Source organism: Podarcis gaigeae (assembly GCF_964106915.1).
Source record: "Podarcis gaigeae genome assembly, chromosome: 7".
NCBI classification, from domain to species: domain Eukaryota; kingdom Metazoa; phylum Chordata; class Lepidosauria; order Squamata; family Lacertidae; genus Podarcis; species Podarcis gaigeae.
The window spans coordinates 87774879-87802092 of NC_139683.1; the positions used below are offsets into that span (position 1 = coordinate 87774879).

Genomic DNA, 27214 nt, shown 5'->3' on the forward strand with positions numbered 1-27214 from the left:
GCACTTCTGATGAAATATACTCCAGGCCCAGACCCTCCCAAGTGTCCCTATTTTCCAGGACATCCTTGATTAAGAGAAGCCATCTCAGTTTCTGATATCGTCCCAGAATGTCCTACTTTTCCTTAGGATATCCCTATTTTCATTGAAGAAATGTTGGAAGGTATAGAGTTATCCAACCTCCGAGCCGTCTGAAGGCTATCCTGTGTAGGGAAGGCCTTTTTTTAATGTTTAATGTTTTATTATGTTTTTATATGTGCTGGAAGCTGCCCAGAGTGGCTGGGGTAACCCAGTAAGATGTGTCGGGCATAAATAGTAAAATTATCATTATGGAATGGGACGTCCCTATTTTCACCAGAGAAATGTATGCAGTCCAGGAAAACTTGCCCCATAAATGTGTTCGTCTTTAAGGCACCACAAGGTTCGTTAATTTTTTTGTTTGCAGAAGATCTCTCTGATCCTTTTCAGGGAGAATATCATTCAGCTCTGGCCTTTGCGTTATGTTGCTAGATTAACCAACGTGGTTTCTACAGGTAACATGTTTAGTTCCCATCTTTTATTCTGTCTCTTCTGGCTGACAGGCACTTGTGTTCTCTTCCTTGAGCAAAGCAGGCTTTTGATCTTTTTATGCCTGAAACAAAACTTAAAAATTACATCCTCCTGCTCTGCAGCTTCCTTTTTTTTTTTAAAGTGGCGCATACATTGTTTCATCATCATGTTATTTCATGGGAATGCTGGTGTAGCCTAATAACTGCTGGCTTTAATTTGAATGCTAGGTGTTTAGTGCCTAGGAGCAAAGGTGTTCCATAGCTATTGACAGACCTTTCCTCCATTGATTCCACCAACCCTTTTTGGTCCGTAAGAAAAATATACTCCCAAATGCCTGTTGCTTTCAAGTTTGCCAGAACTTTTCATGTGCCTCATTTTGGAACATTTTGGTTGCCCCTAATAAAGGTGTTTCCCAACCCTTCCAACTCTACAATTCTATTATTCTAACTGGGGATTCTGGAGTTTTGGTCATTTTAGTACTTCTTTGTATTGTTTTCCAGCTCTATTATACCCTTTTTGAGAGCAAAACTGTACATAGTGTTATGAGTATGGGAGTGGGGAGTAGGCAGAGACCCCTCTGAACCCTGGATCCAGCAATAGTTCAAAGCTCACCAAGCATTCTAATTCTGGGAACTAGCCATTCTAGCTTCCTGGTGAGGGGATGAGGGATTAAGGGGCCTGGTGCGAGACAGCAATTGGGTTGGGTCCCCTCTCTCAAGTGAAAAAAGCAGAGTTGCGTTTGGGCAGTGAGGTGACCTAGATGTAAAGCAGGAAGTTGGAGAAAGAAAGTCAGAGCAACAGCTGAGAGCAATGTTTGCCTTCGGCTTGAATCCAAGGCTGTGGCTGTGGAAGAAACAAAACCGTTCGGGGTTTTTAATGCTGCGAACCCCTCCATCACAGGCTCAGGTTGTAGACACGTGTAAATAAACCATATAGCATACAGACACCACAGCATCCGCTGTGCCACAGACTCTGAGTAAATGCCTGGAACCCCTGGAATCTCACATCTCTCAGAGATTGGGCAACAATATTTCCCCATGTGATTATATAATGGCATTGTGACAATGGCTGCATCATTTTCAAACAACTTCCTAAATCTGAACTATTTTCACTGCCACAGAACACTGATTTTCTAAGTGAGCTTTCCACGATGACTGCAAGATCTCTTTTCTAAATAAGTCACCACCAAACTAGTCCCCAAGCATGTCCACCTCTAAACCTCATCCAGAGTACTCTAGTAAAACAGAACCAAAAGCAAAGAACATTGCCGGGTGTTGTTAGCAAGATCAATATCTTATTTATCCTCATGCAGACAGATTTTTCATCTTCACTCTGGTGTGAATTTAACATTTGTAGGAATGTGTATGTTAAATCCACAGCCTGTGGGAATGTAAGTATACAGCCTTGTTTAAACAAGACTGTGGGTGGTGATCTATCTTATGTGGTGTTATGTGGCATTTCCGTATGCTCTGGCTTCCATCACGGTGTCCCGTTGTGCCAGAAGCGGTTTAGTCCTGCTGGCCACATGACCCGGAAAGCAGTCTATGGACAAATGCCGGCTTCCTCGGCCTGAAGCCAGATGAGCTCCGCACCCCATAGTCAAGTTTGACTGGACTTCACCGCCCAGGGGTCCTTTACCTATTTACCTTCAAATATTTTCCAGGGAAACCATCATGCTTGGGGAAGTTGAAGGCACTGATGCATTTTTTGCACAAGCAAAAAATGGGTGTCTGCCTGTGCGCACACACAGGCAAATTAAAAATGAATAAATCAGTATCTGAAGGGTGCAACTAATAAGGAAATGAGCCAACCGTCTAGAGAGACAAGAGCTGATAATAATCACTCAAATACTTTTGAAGGGAGAAAATAGTGAAATGTGTTAGAAGTGGCATTTCTTAATCTAAGCAAATTGCCTGTGCTTACGAGTGCTCTAGCTCCCGTATTGTTGAGATTACTGTATTTTTGTTTAAATAGATCTTTTGCATTTTTTGTCATGAAATGGTGAGGTTTATTTTAATGGACAGTGCTTGTAAATTACAGTCCTTCTAGATTCTAACAAAACGCCAGACTGGTGGGCCATAATGCTCAATGTGCTTTCAATGCTACCATTTTTTGTTTTTTTTTTAAAAAGCAAGAGAAAATATCTGTAAGAGTGCCTCCTCCCCTCCGTTGCCAGTCAGGATGTTATGATCTACAGGAAAGGCTCCTGTTATTGTGCCAACTGCCTTGGAGGTGCTGGGAGGTGCCCAGGAGAGAACCTCTGTCATGCTCCTCCTCAGCGGGAGAACTCCCTTCCTGTGGAGACGCACCAGCTGCCACATCTTTACAGCTTCAGGCAGTTACTGAAGACACACCTCTTTTCCTGGGCCTTGGGCAGTTAAACGACTGCTGCCAGGGCCTCCCTATGGCTTTGTTGATACGAGTTGTATTTTGGAGTGGGGCTTTTGTTTTTATCTATTTGTGTTAAGTTGTGGGTTGACATAGCAGACGACACAGCGATTTCTCCAAAGCAGCTCTTTATTTTGTAAGCTGGAACAGCAAACTGAACAGCAAACAGCTCAGCCGGCCTGCTTTTATAGGCAGCCGGCTGTCAACATTGTAGCAACAACAACCCAGAGTTTCCCGCCTAAAATAACTGACGTGGACCTGAGTGAAAACTATCTACAGACCTGAGTGAAAACTATCTACAGTATCCCCCTGCTGGCCCAGGGTGAAACTTCACTACATAACAATTTGTATCTATTTGTATTGTATTTTCTTTTTCTATGGCTTATGAAGGACAGGTAACAAATATAACTACAGTGGTACCTCGGATTACAGACACTTCAGGTTACAGACGCTTCAGGTTACAGACTCCGCTAACCCAGAAATAGTACCTCAGGTTAAGAACTTTGCTTCAGAATGAGAACAGAAATCGTGCTGCGGCAGTGGGAGGCCCCATTAGCTAAAGTGGTGCTTCAGGTTAAGAACAGTTCCAAGTTAAGAACAGACCTCCAGAACGAATTAAGTTCTTAACCCGAGGTACCACTGTAATAATAATAATAATAGCAACAACAATAATAGCAGTAGTAGTGTGTGTGTGTGTGTGTGAGAGAGAGAGAGAGAGAGAGAGAGAGAGAGAGAGAGAGGGGGGCGCTAAAGGTGCAACTGAAAAGGTTGGGCACGGCTGTTTTAGGATGAGTGGACATTGCTACCTTTGCTCACATCCATCCTTTGCTGTTAAAATTACCATCACCATCATTTTTACTCCACCTTTTTCTCCAAGGAGCTGAAAGTGGTTACATGGTTCTCCCCATCTCAATTAATCCTAACAACCCTGCGAGGTTGATTAGGCTTACGCTTGCACCTCCTTTTCCTTTCTACCCTTCTCATAATTTAGATTGCAAGTTCCTTGGTGAAAGAAGTAGCAACTGGTGTAGATCTCTGAGCCCGGGTTTTATATGCGAACCAGGCCTCCCTCCTGCCAGCAATCATGCTGCAGCATTCTGCACTAACTGCAGCTTCCGGGTCAAGCGCAAGGGAAGCCTCAGATAGAGCGCCTTGCAGTGTCCAGTCTTGAAGGAATGGCCCTAGCAGTTGAACCATGCCCTTTCCCAGGATACTCTATTTGTCTCCGGGAGAACTTTTTCTAAGTTTTCATTGAGCTGTTTCTCCTCCCCATCTTCCACCCTTTAGAGTGTTGTCTGGCCCTCTTTGGAAAAAGTTTGGACGCCACTGTTTTAGAGTGTAATAATGAAGAGCCCATAGTGGATAAAGTCTGTGGGAGCAGGCCAGGTTTAAAAAGCTGTCCGGGGCTGAAGCTCACTGTAACACCAAGGGAAGGCAGTCTGTGGATTTTTTATATTTTTTTATAAATATTTATTAAGGTTTTTTTTTTATAAAAGAAATACATAGATAATAAACAACATTACTTATGTCATAACAAAATTTCATAACTTGTTTGGACTTCCTCACGTCTCCTGCTCCCACTTACATCGTTAAAAGGTTTTTTTCAAGCAAATTATCATCTTGTTTACAATCTTATATCCACTCATTTAAGTATAATCTAGCAATTCTCCGAAAGGTTTATGTTTTCCTTAATCTCACTTATCATCAAGTTCCAGTCTAGTTTAGTGGTGGCCAATTATTTATGATCAAGCATCCTTCTTAACATTCAACCAAATTACAATATTTTTGTAAATAAATCTTAAATTTCTTCCAGTCTGTGTTTTATCTACTGCATTTCACCAGAGTCTGAAGTACAGTAATCCCGGTCTAGGCTTCATACACAGTTTTGGAGTTTTGTGGACTAGTGCCCGAGGCACTTGGATTTCTGGTGGGCTTTTCTCATGCCTAATGTGAATTAGAGTTTGTTCTGAATAAAATGGTTTAGGCATCCTTTGTGTAAACAAAAGAACACGTCTTACACATACCTTGCTCACCATCTTGAGCAAGACACTCAGCTTAACCTTCCCTGCAAGGTTGTTTAAAAGAATGAATAATATGGATTCATTCTAGCGTGATCCCTGAAAGTGTGAGAAACTACAGGAGACTTGTAAAGGCTCTTGTGGTTGTGTACCTAATGTCTGGTGGGGCCTTTGTGGGTCAAAGGAGACTAGCGCCTGTTGGAGAACCATTCTAGATGTGGCCTCGGGGCAGTTGCATTTGTTGTGTCCACATGTCTGCTCTGTTCCTGTCTAAATCAAGGGGGTAGGGGGGTTTCTAATGAAAACAAATAAAAGGGGCATACAGGTGATGGGGACACCATGAGAATGGAGCAGAAATGTGAATAAGCAAACATGTCCACATCTATCATGCCTAGATCAATCCTGATTTTCTGGTTGTTGCTCAAATGACTCTTCGCCCCCCCACCCCCATTTGTTTCTTTAATTTCACAGCATTTATTTACATAGAACTTCAGAATGCCCAGATTGCTTCATATTCATTTCCTTGTTGCATCCATTTCAACTGCTGTGGAAAGTAGGTCGGAATTATTATTTCCATAATGCAGATAGAAGAGGCAGGATGAGGCAGAATTGGCTGCCTTAGGACTCACTTCACGGCAGAGGCAAGATTCAGACCGGGGACTTCACTTTCTTTCTTAGCTACTGTGCAACTTAGCTCTCTAGAATCTTGAATTTGACTTAAGTGAGGCTGGAATGACAATGCCAGATTAGGCTTGAAGATTCCTCGGGGTATTGATGACAGGATTCAGAAGGTTAAAGGAGCTTTAAGATGATCTACACTTTTGTTGATCTTCTGATACTTGCATTATGGATTTCTTTTGCCTGCAGGCTGAAAATGAGGAATGTAGCTACATTTTACTGTGAAGCGGAAATGATATTTTACTGTCAAGTTTTTACGATTCTGTAAATGTGCCTGGACTAGAGTTTCCCTGACAAGCAAATTTAATCTCTAAAATAAAATTTCAGGTTGCTTCTAGTAGAAATTCTGCATCAGATACCAATCATGGATTCAGAACAATATGGGGAACCTGCTCAAGGTCCAGGAGTAGTCATTTGGGCTAAAAACTATTATGTGAAAAGTATGGTAATAACATAGACCAGGCTTCCTCAAACTCGGCCCTCCAGATGTTTTTTGCCTACAACTCCCATGATCCCTAGCCAGCTGAACCAGTGGTCAGGGATGATGGGAATTGTAGTCTCAAAACATCTGGAGGGCCGAGTATGAGGAAGCCTGAGCTAGGATGTGTAGTGCCTGTTCCTTCTCTTGTGTTTGGGAGCTTCAGTGATCCATCTCACTGCTATCATGTAGGGGCTGGGGAAGGAGCTGGCAGGTGAAGGTGTATTTGGCTGGAGCGTACCAAAGGATCAAGACTCTTTTCGGTTCATTGGAGAGATGCTTATGCCTCCCTGTTCAAAATCCACTGGCCATTGTGTAGCAACCTTTTTTTATTTTGGGAGAAGCACTGGAAGAATGTGTGAAGTCTATATGTCCCCTTGTTATTTTCCCAAGAGGGATAGGGAGCTTTGTCATTGGTAGAGATCTTTCCTTACATAGCTTTCACACAAGTTTCTAGTCCTGGGCATCCCTATGCAGGCTGACGGAGTTTGGAAACAAATAGCTACAGAAGATGTTACGGCGCTGGTGAACAGTTGGTTTGGCTTTGCTGCAACCAGATCAGTAGCAGCTAGTGGTAGGGGCATGTTTCAACCTGATCACCTTCAAAAGTTGTTAGATAATTTATTAGATAATTTTTCATATTCTTTGGTTTGTTTTTGATGTTTGTTTTGTTATGTTATTGCTCACGGCTTTGGGCTTCCTTTTGGAAAAGCAGTGAACAAACATGAAATGAAAAGCTCTGAGTTCCTCTTTTTTACATAATAGGGAAACTAACCTAAAAAGGAAAGCATGGGTTGGGATAAAGCAGATGGATGCTGTTCAGAAGAAATGAGTCAGCCATGGTATGCTTTGCCTCGGGCCCTGAGAAACAAAGGCAGGTCCGGAATAGGAGCATGTTGAGAACGTGGGTGCAACTGTTTGGATAGAAATGAGAAATAGGATCAGTCAGGGTTTTTTAAAAAAGCGTTTCCTAACTGACATAGCAATCTTATACAGTAAGCCTGCAACTTACGCAACTTACGTGTGCACTGAGCTTTATGCATGTGGCAGCGAATAAATAAATCAAAGGGAGTGGGGCACCCCGGAATAATGGCTTTGGCAATCCTCCCTGCCATTGAACCCAATGGATTTTGACTTGACGCAATTTTGCCTTTAGGCAGGATCCCTGGAATGTAAACCCTGTGTAAGCTGCGGGCTTTGTGTACTACCATCGCAACAGGGCCAGAGATAAACCCCTGTGACGTCACTGGAACGGTCACCATATCCAAAGTGCGCCAAGTTCAGGAGGTGGAAAATAGGAGAGTGGAAAATTCTTGTCTGCTGATGTTTTCATATATAATGGTTACTTCAAAGTTGCAATGTTTTGGCTTTTGGAGTGGTAGGGTTCAGAGACAAAGGATATTGGGGGGGGGGCTGTAGCGGAGGATAAATGTTGGGTGCTTCAAGACTGTTGCTATTTGGGGGTGGGACGCAAATCACATACTGGCAAATTCAGCTTCTGCAATGAAAGTTGATTTGGAGCTCTTGAACAGGCAACCCAATTCCCCACAAAATTTGGCTTTTTAAAATAAGAAAAGTGACACGGAAATGTACTAGAAAGTACTTGATGCAACATCATAAATCATCTATGCAAACAAACAAATTAGAGTGAATATGCAATAAGCAGATTATCTGGAAGCAACTTTCATTCAATTTAAAGGACTTCTTTCCCTCCCTTTCTCCTCTAGCTCCCTCTGCTGATTCTTGTTTACAATACTTTTCCTTCCTTCAGTTTCATGCCATTGCCACGTTTCCAGGCAGCATAGTCAGGTTTTGCTGGGAGTTTTCTCTTAAGGTAAGAACATAAACATACAGTGGTGCCTCGCAAGACGAAATTAATCCATTCCGCGAGTCTCTTCGTCTTGCGGTTTTTTCGTCTTGCGAAGCACGGCTATTAGCGGCTTAGCGGATTAGCGCTATTAGCGGTTTAGCGGCTTAGCGGCTATTAGCGGCTTAGCGGCTTAGCAGCTTAGAAAAAGGGGGGGAGGGGAAAAAACTCGCAAGAACTCGCAAGACGTTTCGTCTTGCGAAGCAAGCCCATAGGGAAATTCGTCTTGCGAAGCACCTCAAAAGACGGAAAACTCTTCCGTCTAGCGAGTTTTTCATCTTGCGAGGCATTCGTCTTGCGGGGCACCACTGTAAGAGCATAAGTAGAGCCTGCTGGATCAAGGCAATGGCCCACCTAGTCCAGCATCCTGTTCTCACAGTGCCCAACTAGAGGATTGTGGGAAACCAGCAAGCAGCACATGAGCAAAAGAGCCCTTTCCCTTCCTGGCCTTATATCAGAGCCCCTTGGTGCCACGGCCATTTCCATGACTAGCAATGCTAGCTGCTGCCCAGCCATCTCCAGATGACCCCTCACATGGCCCGGGGCTCATAATGGGATTCCAAGATTGTAAGAGGATGCTTTGGAATTGCTAGCCTAGCAGGTATACTAAGCAAAAGCAGTTTAGTTTATTCAAAGACCTAATGAGGAGAATGAAAATGTCTGCCAGTAGTCATCAAGTGCTTCCCTTAGGAAATGAAAAAAATGGGTCTCGTGGTTTCCTTGGCATCTGCCAGCAGAGATCAGAGTGAGCCGGTGCTGTTTTCCAAGGCACTTGAGTTAGGAGCTGTGAGAAACTCTGGGCATCTTCACACAAAATGGAATATAAGCTGCCTAAAGCACGAAGCATATTAGACTCCATATTACGTTTTGTGTTTTATGGGAATTCAGAGTCCATAATTACCTGCTAATGGGTTCCAGCAGGACTGGGATATGTCTGGGTAAGTTTAATATCTAGCTATTCTCCCCTATGAACTTAGATTGGATGTTTTGGCACATATGTTAATTGGGATGGAAGGAGGTGGCATTCATCCCACACATGATGTACTCACTTCCTTCACTCAGACAAATAGAGAAGGTAGGTATCCATTCCTCCACCATTACCCGACAGTCTTATCTGCAGAAACACTAGTTTCTGGACCCAAATGATACTGATTAAGTTAGACCCAGTGTGAAGGAAACCCTGTTCCAAAAAATTTCCAAGTAAAGGTTTATTGGCCCTCTAGCTTAAATCTACACAGCAATCTACCTCAATTTATTATTATTATTATTATTATTATTATTATTATTATTATTATTTCCTTTGTGTTCTAGATGAAAAGTTATAAGCCAAAATGTGAACTCCCCTAAACAGCATGTGTGTGTCTGTGTGAAATCCCACCTTTTTCACTTCACTACAGGTTTACAAGTTTTGTGAAATTTCTCTTGGCGCATATGTCTGATTTAGAAGCTCAGTTCCTAAATCTATTTAATTCATAGGGCAATTATCCTTATTCTCTCTTCCTATATCAGCCAGGACTTTTGCTGGCTGCCCTATGAGCAGAGACTTGCAGGCTGCTAGCACTCTGCTCAGCTGCAGAAAATTCTGTGCTGAATTCTCCTCACTGTCCTTATGTAGCCTCTCTACCAATCTTCCCCATAAACCAGTGAGTCAGCTCTTTTGGGCAGGCTATACAGTCATACCTTGGATCCCAAACGCCTTGGTGCTCGAACGTTTTGGCTCCTGAATGCCACAAACCCGGAAGTGAGTGTTCCGGTTTGCGAACGTCCTTTGAAACCTGAATGTCCGACGGGACTTCCGTATTATTATTTTTTGAATGGGTACATATGTGTGTTTACCCCTCTTAATTTTAAACGTTTTCAATTTATTGTGTAATTAGAAGCATTGTGGTCTTGTGGTTGAAATGCATGTGATATACGAACAAACTTAGAAGCTTTAGAAAAATTAGTTCTGGTTTATGGTAGTGGATTTGGAGTTGTAGATGCTCAGAACTGTTGTTATGAGGCATAATAATAATAATTTCTTTTCTATAAGCCTTTTCTGCTAGGCTTTTTGAGTGCCTTCAAGCAAGAAATACCTGGGTCTCCATTTCAATGTGTGTTATAGATTCAAATAAAGGATATATCTCATTGTAGCAAATAGCATGTGACTAGTAATTGGTGAGAAATTATAAAGGCTATTTACATAAACCTTCCGCTCAGTTTGATAAGAATCGTGTCCTTACTTACTTGGGAGTGAGCACCATTTAGCTGAAGGGGAGTCGCTGCTGAGCAAAGAGGCAGAGGATCAGGCTGCCTGGGTTGGCTCTGGACATTGAAAAGAGGACGCATGCGTGACTTGTGCTTCCTCTTTCCACAGTTCCACATAATGTCTAAAGTCGTGCCTCCTGCTTCTTCCCCATTAGGCCATCAGGTGAGATTCATTTTTTTGTGTTATTTTATGGCACTGTCTAGGAATGGCTTTCAATCCATCTATTACTAATATAGCACAATGCTTTACATTGTGACATTTTAAAGTCTCTTTCCTGCCCTGAGCAGTTTCCAATCTAAATTTCAGCAGAAGGGAGGCAGCTGAGGGAGGGGTGCCCAGCAGAGGGAAGAGGGGGCAAGGAGATCAAGAGGCTCCACTTACACATATTTAGGCTTTATTTATTTATTTTGAACATTTATAAACTAGCCATAATTTTTAAAAATGGATTTGAGGGTAGTATACAAAGAATTTTTTTTTTTTTAATATGCCAGAGTTCTGGCTTCTAAACCATTTTCAAGGACAGCCTCAAGCATTTTATTATTAGTTCAACCTGGAGGTTACCAGATCATGAGTAATGGAGATCAGCCTATCTCTATTTGGATAAAAAACTGCAGCTGATCCAATTGCACCGTGATCCAACTCTGGTCTCAATGACATGGGGTTCCTTCTACCAACTTGGGTTGGCTCCAGTTGGTAAAAGGTACCCCATGTCATTGAGACCACTTGTATCTGAAGTGACAGAGTTGGATCAAGGAGCATCTCTAAGCTGTGTACCTGCTCCATTCAGAGCAGTCAATACATCAACTATCTTACTGTGGAACCACAAACTCACAGTGCATCCATCTCATCAGGACTCAGCTTCAGTTTACTAACCCTTTCTCAATGCATTCCTGACTCCAGACAGCAGCTTAGCACTTTCACAGCAATGCTGATGATAAGAAAAAATAGAGTTGGGTGTCATAGGAGTGTGTATTGGTCTCACATTTGGCTGAGTACTTGTGCATTTTATTTTATTTTTAAAAAATCTTATCTGTTTATGAATTGCTTTGTTCTTTTTCCACCTTGTTCTTTGTTCTGGGTTCTGAGCCACTCTCTATAAAATGAAGCTCTTTGTTGCTCTTCCACTATAACAGGGAATTTAAAAAACAACTATTACTTTCCACACTTTTGACCAAAGTGGGTTAAATTTACAGGCCCAGAAGTCTATATACCATTTTCATTTTCTGCCAGAATTATTTTCAGAATGACAGGTATTGTGATTCTCCGGCAATGTCAGACTTTACCATTTTGGGGTAGGAACAGTAGGAATTGCAGTGGGTGGGGAAAAGAGCAGGGATCCCATGGAAAGACTGTAATTGGGGAAAAGTCACACACATCCAGCATGACCTTGGTACCCCAAAGACTATTGGTGGTGGTGGCAGCGGCCTCTTCACTGATTTGTTTTTTTTTTTAATAATATTTATTACTTTTAAACCTTACAAAAAAGAAGGAAAAGAAAAGAAAAAAAAGAAGAAGCAAAAGAAAGAAAAAACAATACAATACAATACAATATAATATATAAACAGTACACAATGCAACATTAACACATTAGACTAAACAAAACAGACCAAAAACAATTTAAAAGCATACATCATACCATTTCAATGCCTTATCTTTCATTCCCTTGTTTCATCGACCTCCTCTCACCTCCCTTTTTGTATTCCACTTCTATTAATTGTTTCAGCAATTCCTTTCCATCTTTCTATATTTTCTGTCATATAATTATCTTAACTTATTTTAACCTTATTTTCCATTAATACTATAATACTTATTTATGCTTAACTCCTTATAACATTTCTACTAAAGCCATATAATTTCATTCCAACATTTTTCTGACACTCATTAATTTTACAGTATTTCTATAAATAAACTTTAAACTTTTCCCAATCTTCTTCCACCGTCTCTTCTCCCTGGTCTCAGATTCTGCCAGTCATTTCTGTCAATTCCATATAGTCAATCAACCTGGTCATCTTCTGTCCGAGACTCTTAACTCTTTTCCAAGTCCCTTCTGCAGGTCTTTTTCATATTTATACATGCACTTTACTTTGTCTTCTGCTGACCTTGTTCTTAATTTCCTTCCTTTGATGCTGAAGAGTAGATCTCGGGGAAGCTCCGACCTAGCAATGTTTCATTCCTTCTCGACAGGTCAGCCAAATCTCCGTAATTAAAACTAAAATCCAAAAGATATTTCAGGACGTGTTTCAAAATCCCTCCAAATCTGAAAGTCCCCACAACTCCAATCTCCTCCTGACCCAGGTCCAGGTCCCAAAGGTCAGTAAATCCCTGCATGAGGTGATCTATCCAACTTTCCTTCTCCAGTCCAAGCAGGGCTCCAATCCTCAAAATCTGACTTTCTCTGAATTCAGTCATAGAAGGCAACAACTTATAGTCATCAAATTGCCTCTGTAAGGCTGGGGCTCTCTCCCTCTCCACTTGTATTACTTTAGGTTCAACAACAACAACTTTCTCCCTCGCCTTCTCCACAGTTTGCCATGTCAAAGTAGATTCCTGTATCGATTCCTGAATGGTTTCTGTATAGATGTTCACTTTTTGTCCCAAATTAGTCACTTTTTGTCCCAAGTTATCAATTTTGATAGTCATCAGATCCGTCTTCTTGTGGAGCTGTTCCAATGAATCACTTATCTTACATAATGCAATCACTAAGGCTTCTCCTGTCGACATTCTTAACCGATCCAAGGTCAATCCCTGGTTCTCACGGTTTTTATCTTGTGGAGCTGGAGATTCCACCAGCTCAACTCTTGTAACAGTTTCAAAGGCTCCCTCTAGAGGGAAACAATTTCTATTTGCATCAATCCTTTTAAGCACAGTTCAAGCAATAAAATTGGTTTCAATTTTCAGTTACTTTTACTCCTTTTTAAACGCAGAAGGAGACAATGGAAACAATGTATTTCTCTTATTTAACTAGCAGTCAAGATACGTTTTATTCACAGCCAATGAACTTTCCCAAAACGTCAGTCTTACTAGCAGCCCGTTTCCAGGTTCAGAGCGGTGGTAACTTAACTTTCTTCACTCTCTCCTGCAGGCTTACATGATCCCAAAATTTCCCCTCTCTTCTCCTGCTTCCAAGGGGGGTGGTTTAATGATTTTAGCCAATGGAAGTTTAATCCTTTACAGAGGACTTTCCAAGACTTTAGCTTGCAAGCTCTTTGCTTCAATCTATTTACAAAAGGGGAAGGCGGACTTCCTGTTTGAAACCTCCCCGTTTCGGTGCCAAATTAAGACGTTTAAAAATCCAATTTTCCGTTCTACTCACGGGTAGTTGTTTAGGATCAAATTGTCCACAGGAAAAAGTCAGCGCTCTCCAGCAACAGCAGTGCAGCTTCACTCCGTGAAAGAAGCAGTCAATTCGAAGCACTGTGCCGCTCACCCCACATCGCTCCGGATCCCCCAAACCGGGTCTCCCCGCGAGTAGGGGAGGCGCAAAAGGTGCCAGCTGAATCCCACTTTCACAGGCTTCTCCTGCCTGTGATTTTTAATGGGTCTCCGCCTTCGCCGTGACGGCCAGACCCTGATTTCCACGGAGCAAATTCCTCCTGATGAGAGGAATTCCGCCATTGTCGGAGGCGCCAACCCAGAAGTCCGGCCTCTTCACTGATTTGGGGAGATATTGTGAGAGAGATCTTTAAATATTGACTTGCATGTGGAAGGGATGGTGCAAAAATCCCAAGGGAACACTGGGATGGGGGAAAATGTCACTCTGTTGCCCAAGTGTAGTTGGTGGGGTGGACAGGCTTCTGCCCCCCATGTTCTTTGATAAGATACAATGGAGATACAAGTACCCCTCAGCCAGGACCTTGTTACAGAGTGGGCTTCTGCCCCTCTCCCCACAGATTCTTGGGGATACAAAGAGGAGCTCGCTATTAACACACACAGGACCACATGACAAAAAGACACAGGCTTTAATACTTTCTCCAGATCACTGTGATTGGAGTGCCTTGGGAAATAATTCCCTGTGATTAAAATCTAGGCCTGTCTGTCTCCACTACTTTTGTCTCAGCCTCTGGTCATTCCCCCAATCAGTTTGGTTTTCTTAGGAAAAAGCAACTTCTCTCTCTCTCTCTCTCTCTCTCTCTGTGTGTGTGTGTGAGAGAGAGAGAGAGAGAGAGAGAGAGCGCGCGCAGAAGCCATAGAAGTACTTGGAAGCTGAAGGACTCACCACTATTCATCCCCCCCCCCAAGGTTTCCTTCATTTTGTAAGGGGGGACATAGTGGATTTAAAGACCCAACTAATCTTCATTCAGTGGCACCTCGGGTTAAGTACTTAATTCGTTCTGGAGGTCCGTACTTAACCTGAAACTGTTCTTAACCTGAAGCACCACTTTAGCTAATGGGGCCTCCTGCTGCTGCCGTGCCACCGGAGTACGATTTCTGCTCTCAACCTGAAGCACTATTTCTGGGTTAGCGGAGTATGTAACCTGAAGCGTATGTAACCTGAGGTACCATTGTACTTGGTTGGTATGAAAAATGGACTTGCTTACTGCACAAATCCACTGGAGAAAAGTACCGGTAGTTCTGAAATTCATTCTTCTAAACACATTCTTCAAAGTGTATGTGCAGCTGTCTGCAGGAGTGTTGTCCCAGTCATCACTTTGGATGTGACACAGAAATGTAGAAAGAGGATGAATCACACATGCATCATTTTTAGCACTTCCAGATAATGTCCAAAGAAGGGACATTGTACAATATTCAAACCTTGCTTTTCTTAATTATGTACAAGGTAGAAAATATATAAACACTGGGAGAACATTCCTCTCTCTCTGTGCATGTCCGTGTGTGCATGTGTGTGTGTCCATGGAAGGAGATGAAAGCAGCTTATTTCCTTTTCTATCCTGGTGTTTTTACAAAAGTATCTCCCCTCCTATTGACACTACAATTGCCCATATTATGCAAGTAATGCCCATATTATGGGATGCCAGGGTTCAGTTCTGCTTTGAACCATTAAGCTTGATCTCTCGCACTCCGTGTAACCTATCTCATGAGGGTAAAGAGTGAGAATACGCATCCTTGAGCGCTTTGGAGAAAAAAGTGGTATACTGATGTAAAGTAACAAGTAAGTAAATAATAAACTCAGTTTGAGGTCTTTTGTAGCAGCCTTCATATGAAAAATTTAGTTAGAAGCTTCATAACCAAGGACCAATAACTCACTCCTATCAATTTAGATGGAATGGTGATTTAGGTTTGAGAGCTCTTCTCTTTCCTTCTTTCTTTCAATATGTACATTTATGTGTAACTGTATACAATGAGTATTGCTACTATTACTGATAAATGTAATCTACATATAAAAAAGTAAAGGACCCCTGACTAATATCTAATTTATATGTATGTACAGTGGTACCTCGGTTTAAGAACAGTCCTGTTTACGAACGATTCAGTTTACGAACTCCTTAAAACAAGAAGTAATGTCCCAGTTTACGAACTTTACCTCGGTCTAAGAATGGAATCTGAACTGTGGAAGGGCACCGGCAGAGGGAGGCCTCTTAGGGAAAGCGTGCCTCAGTTTAAGAACGGTTTCAGTTTAAGAATGGACTTCTGGAACGGATTAAGTTCATAAACTGAGGTACCACTGTACAGGAGTAATGAAGTGACTGGCTAATTTGCATAACAACCAGCCATTGTGCATTTTTCTGTGCCTCATGGAGAATGTACACATAATCTGTCCATGAAGAGGGAATAGTGTAGCCTTCCCGGTCAATATATATAACTCTCCAACAAGCCTTGGGGAAAATGCATATCTGTACATCATTTTACACATTCAAGATACATAATCTCCAACAAGACAGGGGAAATCTGCATATCTCAACAGGATTGTGTGCATCCGCCAGGCATTATTAGGATCTTTAGGTAAGCTGGAACAGGAAACTTGAATGGCAACTCATTGTTGCGACATATTTAACTGAGATGACTCTATAATTGTATAGGTCATGGCTGTTTTCATTTACAGGATTCCCATATATGGGAACAGGGACTGGAATCCTATACATACCCCACCTGGGGTACTGTGTCCAGTTCTGGGCGCCACAATTTAAGAAGGATATTGACAAGCAGGAATGTGTGCAGATGAGATTGACCAAGATGACCAAGGGTCTGGAAACCAAGCCTTATGAGGGATGTTTGAGGGATCTGGACATGTTTAGCCTAGAGAAGAGGAGACTGAGAGAAGATAGGGTAGCCATCTTCAAATAGCTAAAGGGCTGGCACACGGAGGATGGGGCAAGCTTGTTTTCTCCTGCTTCAGAGGCTAGGACCCGAAACAATGGATTCAAGTTACAAGAAAAGAGATTCTGACTAAACAGCAGGAATAACTTTCTGGCAGAGCTTTTAGACAGTACAGTGGTGCCTCGCAAGATGAAATTAATCCGTTCCGTGAGGCTCTTCGTCTAGCGGTTTTTTCGTCTTGCGAAGCAAGCCCATTGACAGCTTAGCGGATTAGCGCTATTAGCGGTTTAGCGGCTTTTAGCAATCAGCTGTTAAGCGGCTTATCAGCAGATCAGCTGATAAGCGGCTTAGCGGCTTAGGAAAAGGGGGGGGGAAGGGAAAAAACCCCGCAGGAACTTGCAAGACATTTTCGTCTTGCGAAGCAAGCCCATAGGGAAATTCGTTTTGCGAAGCGCCTCCAAAACGGAAAACCCTTTCGTCTAGCGGGTTTTCCGTCTTGCGAGGCGTCTGTCTTGCGAGGCACCACTGTAGAACAGACTCCCTCAGGAAGTGGTGGATTCTCTTTCTGTGGAGGTTTTCAAGCAGAGGTTGCATGGGCATCTGTCATGTATTGAGATTCCTGCATTTCAGGGGGGTTCAGGGTCCCTTCCAATTCTACAATTCTATGATTCTGTTGATTCTGTGATTCTGTACCTTAGAGAAAGTCTTACTGAACTCGGTGTTACTTACTTCTAAGTAGAGATAGGATTGCACAGTGAATGGACTATCTAGGAAACAGGTCAAAACGGTGGGAAGTTTACTGAAATGTCAGGTTAGTGTGCTGTAGCAGTTTGGGCGTTAGACCAGCTCAAAAATATTTGTTCATTTGACAGCTTTACCATCTGTCACATAGTTACTTTCAAAGAAATAATTAATGTTGGGTTTTTTTGGCGGGAGGAGGACTTTTTAGTCATTGGTGGTTTGGTACTTTTGCCACTTACAAAAACAATTAAGTAACTTATTTTGAAAGTATGAGCTTAACTTTCAAATTGTAATAAATTTACATGTTAATTATTCCCCGAACAAGCTTTTAACCTGGAATATTAGGGTTAGCCAAGAATTGCACACTTTTTTTTTTTAAATGAAACAAACTAAGGCCTTTTTTAAAAGTACATTCTTAAAGGCAGTTATTCAAAGCAGGCTTATTCTTCACACATTATCAACATCATGGCTTCATGGAACAGTTGACAATATTTGACCTGTCCATTGATCAGAATGCCCTAATATCTAGAATACTCTGGTTTGCCTCATTGCAAATTTAGGGTTGTTACAGAAGATACCATTTGGCAGCTCAGGTTGCAGTCCTGTGAATGTGTCATGGAACTCAGTGAAACTAACATGCACAGGGGAATAGGCTGCAAAATAATCAGGAGGATAGAGGGACAAATTCCTTTGACATAAATGTTAAAGGTCTGTGGGTTGTATCCCGTGCTAGTCATATAACTTAGGTCCATTAATATTAGTGGCTGGAATTCAGGGCCTGCCCAAGACATTTTGGCACCTGAGGCAAAGCACTAAATGGTTCCCCCGGCACCACCAGGGGAGAAGGGCTGAGTGAAGAAGAGGAGGAGTTTGGATTTGATATCCCGCTTTATCACTACCCTAAGGAGTCTCAAAGCAGCTGACATTCTCCTTTCCCTTCCTCCCTCACAACAAACACTCTGTGAGGTGAGTGAGGCTGAGAGACTTCAGAGAAGTGTGACTGGCCCAAGGTCACCCAGCAGCTGCAGGTGGAGGAGCGGAGACACGAACCCGGTTCACCAGATTACGAGTCTACCGCTCTTAACCACTACACCACACTGACATACAATGGAAACTCTGTGTGTGTGTGTGTGTGTGTGTGTGTGTGTGTGTGTGTGTGTGTGTAAGTCTAATCAACTGTAGCTGATGGTTGAAGTGGGAATCCAAGGATGTTAGAGGGGAAAGGGGTCATGTCTGAATTATGCTGGGCAGGTGCAGGGCCCAGGAGACCCCAGAGAGGAGCCCCCATCATTTCCTCCCAAGGGGTGGGAGGAGACCAGCAGCACCTCCTATTCATCAAGCAGCTGCTGTAGAGGTGGCGTGTGGAGATGGGGAGAGGGGCTGCTAAGGATGAGGCAGATACGGCAGGCGGGGGTGGGGTGGTGGACCACCCTGGGTGCCCTCACTGAGGGGGCTGACATTCAATGGGCTGCCCATCCACAACTCCCAAGCCTACCCTGAGCCATTGGCATTCCCTCCTTCCCCCTTCATTTTGACAGCTTGGGGAAGGCTTGGGAGTCATGGGTGGGCAGCGTGCTGAATGACTTCCATGGGTGGCTCGCTTCGCCCCCAGCTGTAGAGCATGTGCACCACTCCGGGCACCCAAGCACCATGCCCCCCTCAGGAGCACGTCCGCCCTGGGCAGCACCCACCCGCCCTGGGCAGCCTGGGCATATGCTCCGCCGCTGTCTGTTGCCCCTGTGAATCCAGCCTCCCAAGGTGGTTGCCTCATCTTGCCTCATGGGTTGGTCGGTTGAAATTCAACGTTGCTGTGTTACAAATGTTCTGTCTGCACAAGCATTTCAGTTTGCCAGGTGGAACAATTCCCCTTGCATGCTGCTCTACAGGTTCTCCCAATGTCCCCAGGCTGGGGGGGCATGCAGGGGGAAAGCCCTGTTGTGCAGGGTCTTGTGCAAGACTTCTGCTGATGGGGCTCCTTGGGTGAATCCAATGGGTCTACTCTGAGCAGCAAGGTGGATACAACTCTGGTTTGGTTTTAGTTTCGAAAAAAGGCAACAATTAAGAGGAAGGCAACATCATAGTCATTTATAGCACTATTCACATTTAATGAATTGTGTAGGGTTAAAGGAAAAGTTATCGTCATTTTTGACTAGGGCACCCAGTGAAATTTTCTGGCAGATGAAAGGAAGCACATCTTCACACAGTGCCTAATTAATTTACAACATTCACTCCACTAGCTCGGGTGGTTGTTTCTAGGCTTATCAGTGGTTCTAAGTCAGGATAGCTGAGGAGAGACCTCAACTCTTTCTGCATATCAAAATGAATATGTATAGATACATGGAAGCAGCCTCTTTTGTTGCTCATTAGGAAAGCAAAGCAAATCATCTGGATCATGCCTCTTCCTTGCACCGCATACCCGTTTTTGTCCTGAAAAAGAAAATGCATCTTCTTGAGTTCTCTGCATTCTTTCTGCTGGGCTGCTATCCCTTGGGTATTGTACATTATTTTTTGAGCTTTGCGGACGTGCTCAGGGCTGTTGCTAAAATATCTGTGTTTGTATTGATTATTTGGTAGGCTTCTGAATCTGCGCTGCTCAAACAGGAACTTACATAAGCTTTCGCATTCCCCAGGGTAGTTGTTTTCAGTCAGACTGAGCTGACTTTTGCCTGCACTGAGCTTTTGGGTTTCACAGATTCTTCTTCAGGACATCGAACAAAGCAATAAATAAATAAAAATAAAAATACCTAAAACATTTTTTTTAAAGCATGATGGTGGACCCTGCCTGATATTTGCCTGAAGTTTGCCCTGCCTGAAGTTTGCTGCTGCTGATAAATATAAGATGATTTCCATCCTTGATACAGTTCAATCTGTCCTAGCAAAAATATTTATATATTTATATATTTATATTTATATATGTTCTAGCAAAAATGTAATTCCTATATTTATATATGGTTTTATACTAAAACATTCCCTAAGTCATTTATAAAATTAATAAAGATCATAAAGCTTTCAGAAAAACACATACATTAGTGAAAATAAGAAACAAAAATGTATTAGGAAGAATTGCTTGGAAAGCTTGCATGTTTGGCAAGGTTGGATAAAATGCTTGTATTAAGGAGAAATTCACACTGAAATGCTGATGAGAGCTTTTAAAGATAAATAAATTGAAAATTGATGTGGAATTGTGGGGAACTGAATTTAAGATTGGAAGAATGATTAACAGAGAATCCAAAACTGTCAGATTCATCCATCCTTACCACTAAGAGATACACAACACACAGAAATCATGTCTTACATCTACACAAATCATACTGTGCCTACCCTTCTCTAATATCACTAATTCCATACCCCCCTGTACCTCATACACATCCGTAAACACTCCATCTATTTAATCACTCCAATATTCATCCTCTCTCCAATATCTTGTGCTCTGTCACCAAACCACTATCACCAACCAGTTCTTCCACTCCACTCTAAAATATGCTGTAAAACACCAGGAGACAGTGGAGCACTTCACTTACAGAACCATATAAAGTATCAAAACAAATTTCTCCCCATCCATCACACAGATGTACTATATGCACCCTGGTGCTCCTTCCTCTCCTCCAGGAGAGCCCTCAGGCAAACCCATCACCTCAACCCATCACAGCAAACAGCTAAGCTATGGGATAAATGGTGGCCACAGACTTGGGGGGCTTTAAATGAGAAGCAGACAAATTCTTGGAGGAATTTGCCTCTGAATGTCAGTTGCTGGGAAGCACATGAGGGATGAGAACCGTTGTGCTCAAGTCCTGTGTTCAAGTTCCCCATGGAGGCCTCTGCTGGGCTCCTGTGAGAACAGGATGCTGGACTAGATGGGCTTGATCCACCAGCCTCTTCTTATGCTCTTATCCTTTTTAAAAACCCATTCTCAAGATATCCTCCCAGGGGTTCTGCAGTCTAAGGTATATTGATATTTCTACCATTTTTATCTACAGTACGTTTTGGAACTTTTTACTACTTCCAGTATGTATTTTTATCATTTTGAAATTATTTTGTAGTGATTTTTTACTATCTTAGGGAGGGTGAGACAAGCAAGGCACAATGTGAATTCTAAGAATCTGACACTGTGATTGCCACTCCGAAAATATTTTGGTGTATGGTGGCCTTTAAGTCTGGTAATATCTTGAAGCTTAATTACTGAATTTGGCAAGACAGGGGAGAGAGGGATGCGGGTGGTGCTGTGGGTAAAACCTCAGTGCCTAGGACTTGCTGATCGTATGGTCGGCGGTTCAAATCCCTGCAACGGGGTGAGCTCCCGTCGTTCGGTCCCAGCTCCTGCCCACCTAGCAGTTCGAAAGCACCCTTAAGTGCAAGTAGATAAATAGGTACCGCTTTATAGTGGGAAGGTAAACGGCATTTCCGTGTGCTGCGCTGGTGCTGGCTCGCCAGAGCAGCATCGTCACGCTGGCCACGTGACCCGGAAGTGTCTTTGGATGGCGCTGGCTCACGGCCTCTAGAGCGAGATGGGTGCGCAACCCTAGAGTCGGACACGACTGGCCCCTTACGGGCAGGGGTACCTTTAGGGGAGAGAGAATGCATGAACAAAATTTCCCTCATTTGGTCTCACAGTTGCTGCTCCTTCTAAAAAAAAAAAAGCAGACTAAGCAATATGTTTCGTAAGAATATATCTTAGGCAATGCAGAATAAATAAAAGGAAGGTCATGTTAAGATAACTGACATCAGTAGCATGATTATTGACTTTTGACATGCTCTTTGGCATTAAGACAAATGAGGTCTCCATAATTTCAAAAGGAATTTTATTAGTAAAGTTTTATTAGCGAAGAGTAATTATCAGGAAGCTTGCTATAAGCCTCCTTTCCTTATGTGGCAGTGGCAGGTTGGTTGAGGAACATTTGAATTTGTGCGTCCTTTCCTGGTGCATAGTTAGCTAAATTGCTGCAAAAGCATCCAGTAAAGGTCATAGGCACAGCCACCGCCGCTGATACCTGATGGTCTGGACTGTTTATCTGGTGATGTTGTAAAGAGGCATCTAATTACCTAATTGCTGGATTTCTGCACTCTTGCGACCCAGAGCCCTCCTTGTTTATCCTCTTTCGCAGGCAGACTTTCCTTTGGGGGTCCTTTCTGCTATTGTTCAGTATGGAACACTGTCATTTGGAAAAGCCGAATGACCTTCTCAATTCCCAGTTACTTTCTCTACGGAGATGTGCTTTAGCATTTTCCCACTTGGCAGCAGCAAAGCTACTATATGGTACGTTCCCAGAATGAATAGGCAGGCACATGAGCATTAAAGAAACCCCTGCAGTGATTGTAGCTGAACTGAGAGGAAGAGAGTCCTCCTCCCCATCTCTCCCCTTCCTGTAGCCAAATGCTGCCATTCAGATCTGCACAGGCTGTGCAATCAACAGCATGTCTGCCAACAGCAGCAGAGGTAAGAGGGAGAACGCAGCGCAGGAGACTGTGGCAGCAGCAACGCCAGAACGAGGGCAGGAATCCTTCTCGGAGAAAGCCCTGCCTGAGTTGATGCTGCTTCCCAGTTGGATGTGATGTGCATTTGTGTCTTTTGTGCATTTGGGGAGGAATGAGTGCTGTCATCCATGCTTAAGGAGAGTGGGGAGGTACCGGAATGAAAATGTGCAGAAGGAGTCAGGGGTGGGAAGTGCTGTAGAGCCTGAAACTCAAGCATCTTTTTATGCCAAATGCAAAAAGTATGAAATGCAGCTGTACTTCTGTGCTTTGACATTTGGGGTGGGGGTGGGGAGAGCCTCCCACTGTTAATGATGACTTGTAGTTCGATAAAGGATCAGCTGCTCATGAAATGAAGCCTTTAATAAATCCAAGATTTAGTGGTCAGGAGCAAGACTTGTGTTGTTGGTTTCTAACACCATATGCGGCTGGAGAGATCCAGTGGCGATCTTAATAGGGCTGCTTTTTCTCTCTCTTTGCAGCTGTCCGTCCAAAGCTCAAGAAACTGAAGAGCTTGAATGTGGAAGTGGGAGCAAAAGTTTCTATGAAATGCGAGGCAAGTGCTGGAAATCCGCATCCATCCTACAAATGGTTCAAAGATGGCAGAGAACTGAAGAAAAGCAAAGATATCCGCATAAAATATGGGAATGGAAAGTAAGTACATAACTGCTTCTTTTCACCCTAAAAAATGAAAAAGATTTAATGTGTTGTTCATATAAATGTTGTTTTACACCTCCATTATTTGGGGAAAAAACCTGGGTTAGCTAGATGATTTCTAAATAGTAGTGATCAGGCTGAAGTCTGTTACTTTGGTGAAAGAAATGCATTCATAACATGCTCAGACATGCTTGTTCTTATTAATGTCAGTGTTTTAGGGCTCAGATTCAGCATTTGTAGCATTCTAGAGCTCAGAGAAAGAAGTTTATCCAAGTTGAACCTGTTGCTACGTATTGAGAAATACCAGTCTTCCTATAGTTTGCTACATTATGGAAGTTCTAGAGCAAGAAAGGTCAACTAAGGAAATATTTTTAATCACATCCCTTAGAAGTGGTGATTAAGCTGCAAGGAAGATGGCATAAATTGTTCATTAGAACAAAACTGAACTGTAAGTCTCACATTTGCTCCTGGTGTTTAACAATAGCCTTCTCAAAGCATGGTAAAGCCATCTGATATTGGCAAAACTTTATGTGGTGTGTCAATTTGGGGACAAAAATAGGGAAGAGGAGCCAGCTCCATACATACAAATACATCTTCCTTGATATTGTTTTTGATGTGTCTGGCCCTTGACTAATTATAGAATCAGAACAGGAGAGTTTGAAGGGACCCTGATGGTCACCGGGTTCAACTCCCTTCAATGCAGGAATCTCAACGAAAGCATCCATGGCAGATGGCCATCCAACCTCTGCTTAAAAACTTCCCAGGGACGAGAGTCCACTGCCTCCCAAGGGAGACCATTCCACTGTTGAGCAGTTCTTAGTGTCAGAAAGTTTTTCCTATAAAAGAAGAAAAAGGAAAAAAAAAGTTTTTTCCTGATGTTTAGTCAGAATCTCCTTTCTTGTAACTTGAAGCCATTGGTTCGAGTCCCATCCTCCAGAGCAGGAGAAAACAAGCTTGCTCCATCCTCCATGTGAGATATCTTAAGATGGCTATCATGTCTCCTCTCAGTCTCCTCTTTTCCAGACCCTGGATCATCTTGGTTGCCCTCCTCTGCATACATTGGAGCTTGTCAATTTTCTTCTTAAATTGTGGTGCCCAGAACTGAACACAGTATTCCAGTTGTGGCCTGACCATGGGCGTAGCCAGGATTTTTGTTGGGGGAGAGGCCTTTTGTTGGGGGGGGGCAGAATCTCAGTTTGCTATGTATTTCTATGGATTGGGGGGGCAGCTGTCCCTCCCTGCCCGCCCCCCTTGGCTATGCCCATGGGTCTGACCAAGGCAGAATAGAGTAGTACTATTACATCCCTTGATCTGGATACTATACTTCTGTTGATGCAGCCTAGAATAGTGTTAACTTTTTGCTGCTGCATCACACTGTTGACTCACGTTAAGCTTGTGGTCCACTAAGACTCCTAGATGTTTTTCACATGTACTGCTAGTAAGCCAGGTGTTCCCCATCTTATAATGTGCATCTGGTTCTTCCTGCCTAAGTGCAGAACCTTACATTTGTCCCTATTGAAATTCATTTTGTTAGCTTGCGCCCAATTTTCCAACCTGTTAAGGTCATTTTGAATCTCAATTCTGTCTTGGTGCTCTTTATACCTATATTCCCCACAAACTTGGGCCACATGTCATCAGGAATATTATTTCCTGATGATATCACAGTATATCTAGTCATCACTCTGTTACTTGATACACATTCACAGTTACTTCTGCTTTTAGGAGCACATCCTGTGGGCACTTGCATGATGTAAGGTAACATTTTCATGGCTGACTTAGAACAATGGGTTCTCAACTCCTCAAAAGCCTCTCTTCTGCTTAAGTTACACTGACAACATCTTTAATGCATGGACCCATGAATGGGAAGCACTTGAGAAGTTCCATCAGGAGTTCAGCTACTTTTAGCCTGACTGAGCCTAAAATACTGCACACTGCCTTTTGGGCAGTGCTGTTCAGTGGATATGTGTGCACCACCTTATGTCTGAAACCTATTGACCACGAGACATATATTTCTTTCTTCTGGCTTCTACCCAAAGCATACCACAAAAGCCTTAGTCTACAGCCAAGCCCTAAAATACAATCAAATCTGTTATGACTTGTCAAAGGGAGACTCACAACCTATGGATTTACACCAGACATTTATTAGACCCAGCAAATGAAGTGCGGAAGCAGGATTGATGGCCCAGCAATGACCTACTACTAGAAAGAAGAGAAAGTTACAAAACACCACTTGTCACCTATAGCTCCCAGCTAAAGTATCATTAGTGACCTACAGCCTGTTCTAGAAAGTGGTGCTTCGTTCTCACAGACTTTGAGTGACAGGCCTGATCTTACCTACAGCCACCTCCCACAACCTCCAGCAACAACAGGCTTCATAATGGAGACACAAAAGGTCCTCCTACAGGAAAACCAGAGACCATAATTTCCACCCACGATTCCACCCACCCACAAGCACACTATTACAAAACCTAATCATGTCAGCCTTGAGATTCATTCATCTGCTCATCTTCACCTGTCTTTCTGCATTCTGCATAGGACAAACTGGTTAAGCATAAAATAATAAATAAACACAGATTTCACATAAAAAGCGGCAATACTCAGAAACAAAAAGGAAAACATTTCAACCTATCAGGACACTCTGGAACTGGCCTTAAGGCTGTGATTCTTGAACAAAGGAACTTCAAAGGAAAGCTAGAGTATCACAGCTTATTAAGAAATTCAGTTCTATTATCTGTGCCCTTAATAGGGATCACACTACAGGGGCTAATTAGCTGACCAAGGCTACTCCGAAGATACTTTTGCTAATATCACACTGTGAATGGTCATTGTCATTATTTTTACATTTACACTTTTGCATTTCATTTCACTTTGATCTCATGGCTAACTCTCTCTCTCACCCCCCTCTCCACCCAGCATTCCATACATCCAGTAAAGTAGCACTATCAATAATAATATAATTCTACATCCAATACCTTAATTAATTCAGACAGTTAATATGGTTATTGTCTTGGAATTTGTTCCAAACCATTGCAGATAAAACATTTTCAGGGAAACCAAACTGCTTGTTTACAAAGCTATTGTACTACCAACTTAACTGTGTGCTTGTGAAACAGGGATCACTTATAAACTCCATCTCCAACTCCTCAAAAGATTCCATCAACAGTGTCTCTGAAAATTTTTGCATATGACTTGGTAAGGCAGGCAAACTAATGTCAGTATTGTCTTCCAAAGCAACTACTTTATTCCCAACTTAAGAATGGAAAGCGTAATGCCAGTGGACAACAAAAGAAGTTTAAAGATGCTCTCAAGGCAAATCTAAAAAGAAGTAGTATGAACACCGACAACTGGGAAACATTGGCCTAAGAGTGCTCCGGTTGGAGAATAGCCTCTACCAAAGGCGTCATGGACTTTGAAGAAGAAAGGAACTCAGGACAAAAGGGAGAAATGAGCTAAGAGGAAGGCACGTTTGGCAAACCCTCACTGTGATCAACTCCCGCCTGGAAACCTATGTCCGCACTGTGGAAGGACGTGTGGATCCAGAATTGGGCTCCATAGTCACTTACGGACACACTGTTAAGACAGTGTTCATGGATCTTATTTGGCTACAAGTGATCGCCTTCTTGGCTACAAGAAGAAGATGTGGGCTGTCAGACATTCGTACAAAGTATCTTGAAATTTCTTGGGCTTTATGAAATCTGGCTTTTGGTTAACACACTGTTCCACCTTCCCACTCAAAGTGAAATTGGGACTGGAAGTATGAAGCAGCCCAACACATGCTCTGTTAATTGGATCACCAATGCCAATATGTTTGTGATATCAGCTGCTCTCCTGCTTTCTTCCCTTACACATACCCCCATCATGAAAAACGGCAGCCTGTGCTTTGGTTGCTGTCTCACAGTGTTGTCCTT

The 27214-nt window shown here is 42.7% G+C and overlaps 1 protein-coding gene across 5 annotated transcripts in view; it reads left to right on the forward strand.

The window, feature by feature from the left end:
* NRG2 (neuregulin 2) overlaps window positions 1-27214 on the forward strand; it is a 133115-nt gene that overhangs the window by 53238 nt on the left and 52663 nt on the right. For all 5 annotated transcript variants that reach the window (XM_083748623.1, XM_083748622.1, XM_083748624.1 and 2 more), the window contains exon 2: window positions 23132-23303. In XM_083748623.1, the coding sequence (XP_083604749.1) occupies window positions 23132-23303 (172 nt within the window). The remainder of the gene's footprint in view (window positions 1-23131; window positions 23304-27214) is intronic.